Source organism: Malaclemys terrapin, chromosome 1 (genome assembly GCF_027887155.1).
Source record: "Malaclemys terrapin pileata isolate rMalTer1 chromosome 1, rMalTer1.hap1, whole genome shotgun sequence".
Classification (NCBI taxonomy): Eukaryota; Metazoa; Chordata; order Testudines; family Emydidae; genus Malaclemys; species Malaclemys terrapin.
The window spans coordinates 103,461,326-103,473,647 of record NC_071505.1 but is presented as its reverse complement, the minus strand read 5'-3'; the positions used below and the strand labels follow the sequence as shown (position 1 = coordinate 103,473,647).

Below are 12,322 nucleotides of genomic sequence, written 5' to 3'. Positions count from 1 at the left end.
ACCCCTGCTATCTGAACCCACATTATGTTCCATCTGTGAGCCTATTTCCTTCTGAGTGTGCTACTCATCTCTCCATCCCCAGTCTTTTCATGGTTTTGGCTAAACATGCTGTGAGGGCAATTGGTCTGTAGGCCTCAGGCCTAGAGTCCCTCTTGCTGGGTTTCTTCATTGAGGCACTAAGCACGTTTCCAGTCCCTAGATATTTCCCCTTTTCTCCGTATGCTATTCTGTCATTTTAGTATTACACTCAGGCTTTCATCGCCTAGGTATTGGAGCACTTCAAAGCTTACTAGCCCCCTTCTGCTACAAGCTTCCTCTCTTTATGTTAGCCAGCCTGTTCCTGTCCAGTCCCGGGCTTCATGATCAGTTAAGCCTGGCTCTCCCTCCAGGTGTAGCCTGCTATGTAAATTGGCCATTCAGGCACACATTAACCCATTCAGTGCCATGTGGGGTAGAGCCTGGCTTGGCCCTGAGGGTAAATTTAAGTGGCCTTAGGGTCTCTGGGAAACCGATACAGAATATCTGTAGTGGAGCATGCCCCAACCACACCCTCGGACTGCTGCCCACACCAGAGAGCTTCACTGTACGTTATTCTTAGGGGGCTGTTTCTGCTAAGGTCCTTTAAGCTGCCACAACAGCACATGGGGCCTTAGCCTACCTGAGAACCAGGTCCAAAGTTGAGGGTGGGTCATGTGACATACTGTGAAAGAATGGGCAAGGTGCTTTGAAGCTGGTTGCACCAGAGGAAAGATGGTCTAGCAGTTACGGAACTGGCCTAGGACATGGGTGACCTGGCTTGAACTACCTGCTCTGTCACAGACTTCCTATGTGAACTTGGGCAAGTCACTTTGTGCCTCAGTTCCCCCTCTGTAACACGGGGATGATAATACTGCCCTATCTCACAGGGGTGTTCTGAGGAGAAATACACTAATGGCAGTGAAGTGCTATGGTGAGGACTGTATGCATAGATAGAAGCAAAGGCAGTAGTCTATGTTGTAATTGCTACCAGAGTGGATAGTCTACAAGTTAGACCTTGCTCCCCTCTCCTTCCCGTCCAGATTCTCATAGTGAAAGTGATCCTGGCTGTTTGAACTGACTGAAGAATTAGAATCATCCCCTGCCTCCATCCTTCCTCCTGTACCCTGCAGAGTGCTTCCCAGAATCCATTCCTGATGGGAACAAAATTCCACTCCCTGGGACTGCCCTGTGTCAAGACTAAGTATAAAAGTCTGCTTGGGCATCACACACATAGGGAGGGAGCTCCCTGTGCCTAATTCAGTGGGAAAATCTGCAATGGATTTCTGCATCACCTGGAATGGACTCTGGATAGAGCCCCTGAGAGAGTGCAATCTGAACTGTTCCTGTGGCCTACTAAAATATAGGCCCTTGCCCAAACTGAACTCCAGGTTCTACTTGTTATTAGCCCTGTCTGCTGAACCTCATGTTGGGAGAACCTATTCATCTATGATAGCCATCTGCTTCAGACCTCCTCACCATCACTGCTCAAGGGGGTGGGGAAAATATGATGGGAAGCCAGTGCTGGCCTTCAGCTTCATCTGCAGGCCTTCATTTGTGGGTCCTGTAGAAAGACTAAATCTCAAGGCTTGCCACTCACTAACATAAAGTCTCCTTTAGCTCCAGCAGCAATGCTGTTTCTTTTGGTTGAGAGAGTCCCTGGTTAAAGTCCTGGGGGAGTCTGGCCCCTTGCTTGTCAGTGCACTGATTGAGGCCGTGACCTGTGTTTTGCTTCCTTCTGGCAGGTAATTGAGCTGCGGCGGCCTCTGGACTCGAGACTTGAGCATGTTGATTTTGAGTCCCTGTTCTCCTCTCTCAGCGTCCGGCACCTGAGCCGAGTGTTTGCGTCCCTGCTTCTGGAGAGAAGAGTGATCTTTATAGCAGACAAACTCAGGTACCCACCTTTGCATCTTTCTCTTGTGTTCTTGTAAACCAAATGTTAGTTAAGGAGATACTGAGAAGGGAGTACTGGCCCCTCTGTGTTCTTCTTTTGTTCTTCTCTGTTATTTCCCAGCAAGTACAGCCAATGCTCCCAAAGGGCAGGAGCTCTGACGAGGTGACACACCCTCTACTGGACATGCTGCGAGAAACCTCAGCCCAGCTCTGGAACTTGCAAAAACTGAGCTTCCTTTGGTGCACAAAGGAAACCAAGTTCCCTTTACTCAGAATCTCACCGAGGCAGAGCTCCTTGCAATAAGGAAGCAGAACCCCACCTATTGCTTGGGAGGGAAACAATGTTCCCTTCTCAGCCATGCTCAGGCACCCACAGGAACCAAGCCCAGGGGTAGGGGTGGGGGAGAGGAGAGAGGGAACTCAGTGTCTCTTAGCCCTTTCGCTGAGGTTCTCAGATTCTATTGACTAATTTTTTAATATTGGTTCTTGAGGTTTGGGGTTTAAACTGATTCACTCCCACAAGTTCAGCACAGGGGTCCAGGTCTCTTTAAGATTTTATGCAGCTGGTGCCTGGCAGCCATCCAGCTCTTAAGCACTTGAGGATTCAGAGAGAAGAATTCTCAAAGCTCGGTGACGGAAAAGCTACAGATGAGTAATGACACTTATGAGCGCGATCAGGTTTCAGCAGCGTACAATACCCACAAGCTGTCTGTTTTCACAGATCCCAGCCAGCCGGGCTACAGCTCTGGGACTGGGGGAGGGAAGGCAAGCGGAGAGGCCCCTTTTATAGGGGAGCAAAGGAACAAGTCGCCCTGCAGGGGTCCAGGGCAGAGCTCATACAAATTCATCACACCAATGGGGAGGCTGAGTGCATACAGGCTGCAGCTGGTAGCACACAGGCTGCAGTTCCCCACTTTTGCTCCTTTACTGCTGCTTTGGGTCAAGAAGGGGAGGATCTATTTGGTTACATTCGCTTGATATGTTACATACATAGATATTTTTCCATATCCTCTTAAAAGTACATCAATATGCAAGGCATGAAAGCACTGATGCTGCCCTTAACCTGAGACAATCCTATGTTTCCCATGTCTAAACTACACGAATAATTTTGGTAATCTTTATAATGACAAGGTTTTGTTTGGGAGGTTTTTCCTCCCATATAGGATAAGTGCAGCATTATGACTGGATTCATTAGGGACAGGGGCATAGATTAACCTTTACATGATGATAGCCAGTGAGAATATGTGATGCCATGCAAGGATTTTATTGGTATAAATTTGGAATCAGCACATTGTTAGGCAGATGGTCCCCAATGAGTGCCGTCTTTCTCTCTTTTTCCAAGTCCTGGACAGTTGGACTCAGTACTAAGGCACCTGGTTTTACTGATATTGCAAACATGTTTTCTATCAGTATTCTTCTGACAGTAAAACCAGGTGCCTTAGTACTGAGTCCAACTGTCCAGGACTTGGAAAAAAGAGAGAAAGTATTACAAACTGTAGAAGCCTCTAAAAATTATATACAATAGCTTTCCTATACATAAAGGTTTTAAGGTCTAGTATCTATGAATCTACAAGGGCTAGAATCAAGTACTATGTGCCGTGTTGCCATCACTCATGATTTTATTGTGAATCTTGTGATATTTGGTATTTCTTTTAGAGCCCCAGCTCCTGGAGTCAGTTATTTCATGAGAATCTCAGCTTTTTTTACCATCAGCTTAAACTAAGTTTCTAACCCACATAGTTGTGGTAACGAGTTGAAAACATGACTGAAGAGTACCTTAAAGGCTCAGAAACCAAAAGTCAAAGAAAATAACCCAAATGTAATATTAAAAACAAAAAATCCTTGATTTTTAAAGCCAATCTCATGATTTTTGAGACCTGACTCATGATTTTGGAACATTTGGCATTGGCAACACTGTAGTGTATCATAATGGGAAGCTGAGAATCTTTTCCATCCATTGATGGAAAGCTCCTATTCCTATCAGTGATGGCTTTTGAGATATTGGACTTCAAATCTATCACTGATTCAAGGCTGACCGTCACTCGTCCTGGAACAGGGGACAAGGAAATTGCCAAGTATTAAATAGTGTTTACTTTGGGAATGGGAATTGCACGTTTTGGGGAAAAGAAAACAAACATTTATCTGGCAAATAGATTTAAAAAAAAAGTAGAAAAGACAGCTGTTTGAAGCTGCTCAGGGGTTTGGAATGCTAGTAGGAGTCCAGGAGGGATGAATTAATGGTCAGAGTGCAGGTGAAGTGCTGAAAAGTGCGTGATAAATTGCGTTTATCGCACACCACTCTAATTTATCATGTGAATGTCATCACTGTGTTTATCTGTATGTGTACTTGTTGTGAGGGTATGTATGTATATATTTATATATAGAGAGAGAGTGAAAATGATACACACATAGTTTATTTATGTGTTTTAATTGCTACAAAATCTGAAGTCTCTGTGAAAGGAAGTGGAAAGGACTCTTGCCAAGTACTGTGTGAATTATTAAATGTTTTCAAGCCGAGCCAAAAACACATCTAACAGGTATAAAGCAAGTGAAATGCTTTTGTCTTTTCCATCTTTGGAATGAATATTGAATGTTTTTTTAAAAATCTGTCAATCCAAAGCTTGGCAGTGGACAAAGAGAGAATTTGGTTGCTAGTTTTATTCCCCCTGGCCATAGCAACAAGAATAAACATTCCCTTTCAACCCAAAAAATGACTACCCCCAAAAATTGTTGCTCTATTGAGATAATCTTTCCCCAGCTTTGCTCAGGCCTGTACAGGCCTTCACGTGGGCATGGGAAAACACCAGTACTTAAGGTCTGCTATGTGACACAAATGGATTAGACTATCTTTGTAGTGAGTTTTTGTTTTCAAATCAAAGTGCCAGAGTGACAGTCCTGGACACTGAAGACCAAGATTTGCAAAAACAGATGTCTCAGAGTCAGACGCCTTAAGCCGAACCTAAATAGGTGGCCTGATTTCACCAAAGTGCTAAGAATGTGGCAGTTCCATTGGGCTGAGTGGAAGCTGCTGAGAACTCAGCACTTTAGAGATCAGAACATTTATCCAGGAGCCTAAATACGGATGTAGGAGCCTACCTTTAAGGTACCCATTTTTGAAAATCTTGGTCTCAAGTCCTGTGAGGGCCTGGAGGTCACCCTGGTGCACCCCCTTATGGTCAGGCATGGCATCGTAGGTGCACCCCATCTCACGTCCCTTCAGCTGGGTTATAATCAAGTCAGACGGATCTTTTTAATCAAAGAGCACCCTCCTTGCAAGGGTCTCATTTATTAGTGACAGCCACAAGCACAAGTAGCTCACTCAAGTACACCCAGGGATATTGGTTGCCTTGAGCTTAGTCCAGCTAGCCATCTCTGGCTCCTTCCTTCAGGAGACTCTTTATTCCTGTGCCTGAAAACAGCCTCTGGTCCAGCAACCCTTCTTGATTCATTCTCAGGGTTACCCCTTTTCAGTCCTTCCTTAAGCTGGAATCCCCAGCTCTCCTCCTGGGAACTGGGCTGTATGAGTTAATTCCACCCTTTCCCCTCACCTAGGAGCCTCACCAACTCTCCTCGCTGGAGCTGGGTGGGCTCTGTTAGGCAGATTTTGTGGTCCTCCCTAAGCAGGATTCCTTAGCTGTCCTCTCTGGAACGGAGTCATGGATTAGCCAGCTGTGGGACCTTTACCAGCTTCACCCCCAGCTGGACCAGCCTTTCCCTGCTGGTGTCGCCTACTGTCCACACTGCTATGAGAAAGGAGGCAACTTTTATGCTGTTCCCCTTCTTTCAGCTCATCCCAATTGGCTGGGGGAGAGGGGAGCCTTGTCCCTCTCTCTCTGCCAGGCTTCTGGCTCTGTGTTCTTAAAGAAACAGTAATGGGATTTCATCCCAAATGCTTTTTACTCCCGGGACCACTTCCTCTCTCTGCGTGTCTCCCAAGTCCCTGTATATATAATCAGGCCTTTCACCCTCTTAAAGGGCCAACCCATGTGATGGGGTGGGTTGACCATTAGGCACCACTGCTCTTAAAGGACAGATTACCCCGTCACAAGTCCTATAGATCCCTGCTGGGGACTGCAGCTGTGTCAACAACGCTTCGGGGTCAATAGTATCAAAGGCAGATCTAAAAGAATCAGCATGGACACTTGATTTGGATCATCACCAGTAGGAGATGACAAACCAACAAGAGCAGCACATGCTCCATGCTATACCTAGGTCTAAAATCAGACTGATCAGGACTCAGGCTGTCTGAGCACTCTGGAGTTGCTTTTCTCTCTTCTCCCTACCCTCAACCTGAAGGAGAAGATTAGAGAACAGATGGTAACTGATAGGATTCCCAGCCTAGAGAGTATGTGCCTAAAAATCATTTCCACATGACATGCCGCTAATCTGCCACGCCAAAGGGAGGCATTGACAGTCTCCACAAATAATGGACCTGTGTCTTCCTGCTAGATTTTAATCGTTCTAAAGCTTCCATTTTGCAGTTGAAAGGCTGAAGTTCCCTGAATGCATCCAGTACCAATGCGAGCAGGGCCGGCTCCAGGCACCAGATAAGAAAGCACGTGCCTGGGGCGGCACATTGTAAGGGGCGGCATTCTGGCCAATTTTGGGAGTGGCCAGCCCAGCCCTGCAGGGGCACGAACTAGCGATCCCCACCACTCACCGTGCTGCCAGGCTCCCCGGGACGCGCCACTCCCGCCGCCTGTACCGGCCTCCGCCTCCCGTGCCGCTCTGAGCCCAGCCCGGCTGAGCCGCCTTTAAAGGAGCGACTGAGCCAGCACCTCCTGCAGCCCCCGGGGGCTCCGCCTGCCCGGCCGGGAGAGACACCCCATGGGCGGAGGACTGCCCACGGGCGGAGGGAGCGGGTGGGTGCCGCCCTTGACCGCCCTCCACACGCTTCCTGCGGCTGCCTTTTTTTTTTTTTGCTTCCGCAGTCCGGCCGCCGTTTGTTTGTTTGTTTGTTTGTTTGTTTTGCCTGGGGCAGCAAAAAAGCTAAAGCCGGCCCTGACAGCAAGCCATATTGGCTGAAACTCAAGCAGAGGAGACTCCACATTTGTATTCTTCCCCACACCCCTACTCCCCAAAGCAACTTCTCCGCACTCCCGGATGCTGATGGATCTGAAACTAAGCAATCTGATCCACAAAGTAGACTGAAAATTCTGCAACAGGAGAAATGTTCCACACTGAGAGCAGATGACCAGGATTAACCTGGGAGAGTTCTGGTGACCAGGATTTCAGAGATGCTATGGTAAAAGGGAAGGAAACCTTCTTTGCTTCCTGTACAGTCACAGCATACAACTAAAAAAAAAAAATTGTCATAACCAATGCATCTGAGTCTGTGACTTCCACCAGCTGTCCTCCCAGGCATCTTCCCTCCCACTTCCGCTGTCACATGCCCTCTGTATTCCACTGTGACTTGCAAGCAGGGGAAGAGGGAATGGAGAGTCACTGTAATGCTGGTAGAGGACAAAATGTTTTAATATCCCACTAGCCCCCAGGTAGAGTAATGTTTTGGCTGCACGATGTTCTTCCTTAGAGCTGTCTCGAACCAGACCAATTAGTTTCATTAGTCACTAAGGCCAACCTTTCACATCAGTTCCTATCCCTGGATAGAGTTGCTGGCTGTGCCCTGAAAATGAAGGAGGCAGAGGTTGCTTCACGACAAAGATTTAACCTCTACTCTTGCCACCTGCATCCCAACTCAAAAAAAAAAAAAAGAGCTCCAATGCTATCCTCAGAATAATCCCATAACGCTACTGATAACTGGTGACAGTGCTTCTGCACAAATGCTGCTAGTATTGCTGCAGGTTATAAAATTGGGGAGGTGAAAAATATGCTAGGAAATAAAGAAGGAGGAGGAGGAAACCCCTGCTTTTCAATCTCGGATAATGTTGGCCCCAAAATGTGTGAGGAAAAGCAACATCTCCTTAAAGGAGACAGTTGTAAAGGGACACAGTCAGGCTGATGTTCACATGGCAGGCCTACTCTTGTTACAAGTTTGCTGTAAATGAATGCAATCGAAGAAGGTTTATTTTTCATGTTGTTTGCCTTGTGCAATTGACAGGACTCTGTGGAGAGTCAGTATCACTAACTGTGGTTGGTGCAGGCCCTGCAAAAGGGGACTTGCTGGTGAGAGCAGAAGCAAATTGCAAGTGGAGGTGAAGGGGCAGTAGGCGGGAATGTGCACAGAGAGCAAGAAGGGGGTGGGAATATGCTTTAGTGTTAAGGTCCTGCACCCTTCTGAACATCAGCTGGGGAGTAGAGCCCTCTGCCCTTTTTTAAAAATCCAGGAGATGCTCCATCAGAAATGTCAATTTTTGTTTTTTACAGTTGTCAGTTAGAAACAAATCAAGTTGACAGTGTCCCTTTAAGCAAGGAAATGAAAATCTGGGCCTCTTTTATAAAGAGAGACTCCCTCCATGTGGAAGTCCCTTGAAGTAATTCCCTAGTATATTCTCTTCACCGGTTAGAGTCACTGGTAAAGCCTAAACAATAACAAAAACCTAGCGCTTATATAGCACTTTTCATCAGTAGATCTCAAAGCGCTTTACAAAGGAGGGCAGTACCACTATCCCCATGTTAAACTGAAGTGTTAAATGGATTCCTCTCTCTGCCCTAGGATCGGAATTCAATTATCCCCTGGCTGCCATGAACCTCTGTATAAACTGTTCAGAGCACTTCTTCACCTGGTCACAGTGATGTCCCAACAACAGATTCACACTTTGCCAAATTGAATGTATCCAGTGAAAAGCAGCCAAAACCTGTAGCCCAACCATGATATTCTCCTAAGCCCACTCTGCTGTCATGCTGGAGGGACTCAAATTTACCAGACTTAATTGGAACAAAAAATCAGACCTCTTACTTTCTGAGCGAGCACAAGACCACATCTACCAAACCTCCTTCTCTCTCTTTCATTACAAGTCAGCAACAGCTGCCAGAGCCACATTTCTCACTGTAAATTCCCCCCATGGAGTTTAATACAAGCCAGCTGTGAGTGCTTTCCTGGCCATGTGATTCCTTCAGGCCAGACTAGCCTTTCTCCCCTCCCCCATTCTTTCAAGAGCTGGATGCTAGTAAAACCGAAATGACGTTATGTACACAGCTTGTTATGGCGAGCCTCCCCATCCCCTGACATGCACAAACACATCCAAAGCCAGAACAGATGAGTAACCAATGTCCCGCAGCGTGCTCTGCATAGCCCCGTGAAACTGACCGCACGCCCCACCCACCTCTCCTTCCAGTGCTTGGAAGAGTTCTCTGGCCAAACCTTCTTGGAAGTCGTCCGTGAAGGAACTTTCAGCAGAGTCACTGGTAGCATTTGAATGGGGAAAGCATGAACTATCCCAGCTCCTCAGGGTATGTCTGTACGGGAATTGGGAGGTGTGATTTCAGCACTGTAGGCATCTATATAGATCAAAGCTAGCTGGAGTAACAATAGCAGTGAAGCTGCGGCAACATGGCATGGCTGGTCACTCACGTGTGTGCTCCAGGTCCTGGATGGGGTTGCACTCAGGAGGCTAGCCGATGCCACTGTCCAGCTGCCACGGTTACCCTGCTCTTGTTACTGAAGCTGGTTTTGATCCAGCTAGATAAAGGCAACTCAAGTATGTCTACCCTGTATACAATCACACCTCCCAATTGCAGTGTAGACATACTTGCAATATAGTTCCTCCCCACCATCCTCTTGGGTCAGCCTGGCCTTTTGAGGCCCTGTCTTGAGCAGGATCTGTATGGTAGTATAGTATTTTGTCCTGGTTTCTATTGAGTATTTAGTCTGTTTTCTCTGAACAGTTCATTATATGTGCATTGATACCCTTTTCCCCTGCAGCCTTGTTCTTCACTGAGGTGTATGCTGAGTGTCAGAAAGAGATGTTGTTGTTAATTAAAAGAGTGTCACTGGGCTGGGAGAGAATTAAGCATCAGGACAAGCAGTGCCTTCAATACTGTATCTCTGTTCTCTAAAGAAAGCAAAGTTGCACAGTTAGCCACTTCTGTGTGTCCTTGTCAGGCATGCACTGGAGGCAATGGGAAACTGCCCCTTGTTATGTGACAGAGGAATAGCTTTCAGTAATCCTGACCCATTCCATGTGTCTTTAGACCAGGAAATAAAGATTGGGGACAAGAGTTTTGAAAATGACTAGTGACTGTGGGTGCCCAACTTGAGACACCTGAAAGGGGCCTGATTTTCAGCAAGTGCTCAGTGCTCACCCTCTGCCTTGCCTCTACTGCTGTGTGCTTTGTGTTGTCTTCTAGCACCTTGTCGAAGTGTTGTCATGCCATGGTGGCTCTCCTCTACCCGTTCACCTGGCAGCACACCTACATCCCCGTGTTGCCGCCTTCCATGATTGACATTGTGTGCTCACCAACCCCATTCCTGATTGGCCTGCTCACCAGCTCACTGCCCCGCCTCAAGGAGCTACCGGTGGAAGAGGTGAGCCATGAACTCAGATGAAATTGTTGTATTTAAAAGCCACAGGCGTTGGCTGCACTGTGTTGTCTTCTCACCCAGAAGGGTTTGCCTCTTAGATTGTGTCACTGTTTTAAGGCAGGGTGGCATTGTAACTACCGGTGACTGCAGAAATACAGCTATCACAGTTGTCAGTGAACTGCATCATGAATAGAACCCGTAACCTTTGGCTCCAAGACACACACGCTGCTACCTAGTGAGCAGGGACTTTGCTGCAATTGGTAGGGGGAACTGATATAATGACCTTCATTTTTCCTTCCTGTCCCACAGGGAGTTGGGAGAAGGGCTCCAGTGGTGATTTTGCTGGTGGGGTTTATTATTACAAGTTTTGTTATAGTTATAGTGCTACCAGGACAGTGCATGTGGAGAGTCAATCGCTCAGTCTGTCATGTATGAATTGTTCTTTTTAGAGATTGCCAGGGCCTGGGACAGTGGTAGTTAGTACAGACGCCTGTCTGACTGGCTGTATCAATCTGTTGTCTCTTGTCTTATACTTATCCCTAGCCTCTGCTTGCCAGTAGCTGGGAATGAGCAACAGGGAATGGATCACTTGATGATTACCTGTTCTGTTCATTCCCTCTGGGGCACCAGGCATTGGCCACTGTCGGAAGACAGGATACTGGGCCAGATAGACCATTGGTCTGACCCAGTATGGCTGTTCTTATGTTCTTATGTAGATTACAAACTCTTTGGAGCAGGGACTGTGTTTTAGTTCTGTTTGTACAGCACCTAGCACAATGCAATCTGGTCTGTGACTAACTAAGGCTTCTAGGTGCTCCCACATTACAAATAAATAATAATTATAAGCAGGCCTGTAAATAAATGACTAACTCTGAACAGGACTGATGTGTGGTGTGCAAGGGCAAACGCACACACACACAGCGTGACAGGTCATAACATTTTTCAGCCATGCATCCAAAGTGTTTCTAGACTCCAGTGCAGGAAAAACCTTTGGTGGGCTACAACCTTCTGCCCGTCAGTGGCACTAATGGTGGTGAGGTGTTAAGGGAAATAATATTTTAAAGACAAGCTTATATCAGAGACCCTGTTTCCTCCCCACTTCACACCTGCTCTATAACTACCAACACTGTTCATACAGAGCTGATCTTTGCAGAGTCATACTGAGCAATTACTTCCAATATTCCTGTGGCAACGAGTCCCACAGATTACAGATGATGTGTTTAAATTTTTTTTAAAGTTGCATTGCTTTGTTTTCTGTGATAGAATAAATACTAAATCGGAGTTCATGATAAATCCTCATATTATTTTGGTCACTCACTCATCATTGGCTGTGTAAAATAGCCTGTGGCTTCTTTATAAAGCTTTTCGCTTAGACAATAGATCTGATTGTGTTCTAGTCTAAGGGTTTGGGATGTGTAAGGGAGAGGCGAAGGCAGGAGGGTTAGGGAAGGCCAGCTTCTTTCAGTTCAAGCTGTCATTTTGTAGCTTGTGGTGAAGTGGTCAGAAAACCACAACAGGGGCCCTGCTGTTGACCAGTGTTTATATCTCCTCCTGCTGCTGTGGTTCTGTGAGAGGGGAGGAGTTTTCCTGGAGAGCCAGGAAGGCTTGGGATAATCTCTGATAACAGGAAATAACAATTCCCCATTCTCTCTTTGGTAGGTCCTTGTGGTTGACCTCGTTAATAACCGATTCCTCAGACAGGTGAGTAGAGCTGTCCCATATGGGGCTTTTTTCTCCCACTTCCTCCCTTTCCTTGCCTTGACCTGTATTTGCTTATTCTCTTGGCTGGCTGGGCCAGGAGCACCTGCCTTGACCCAGGCTGGGAGGCAGGATTTGATGGCAGGTGCTGTTTAATAGTAATGTCACAGTTCTTTGTGCTTAGGTAGCACCTTAAAGAATCTCAAAGCACTTTACAAACATTAAACCCTCCATAATCCATGTGAAGTAGAGAAGCATTATCCCCTTTTAACAGATGGGAAACTGAGGCAC

General features: G+C 46.7%; 1 protein-coding gene across 3 annotated transcripts in view; it reads left to right on the top strand.

Annotated features, from left to right (window-relative positions):
* DENND2A (DENN domain containing 2A) overlaps nt 1-12,322 on the top strand; it is a 91,700-nt gene that overhangs the window by 73,942 nt on the left and 5,436 nt on the right. For all 3 annotated transcript variants that reach the window (XM_054033894.1, XM_054033883.1, XM_054033904.1), the window contains exons 14-16: nt 1,761-1,909; nt 10,159-10,336; nt 11,993-12,034. In XM_054033894.1, the coding sequence (XP_053889869.1) occupies nt 1,761-1,909; nt 10,159-10,336; nt 11,993-12,034 (369 nt within the window). The remainder of the gene's footprint in view (nt 1-1,760; nt 1,910-10,158; nt 10,337-11,992; nt 12,035-12,322) is intronic.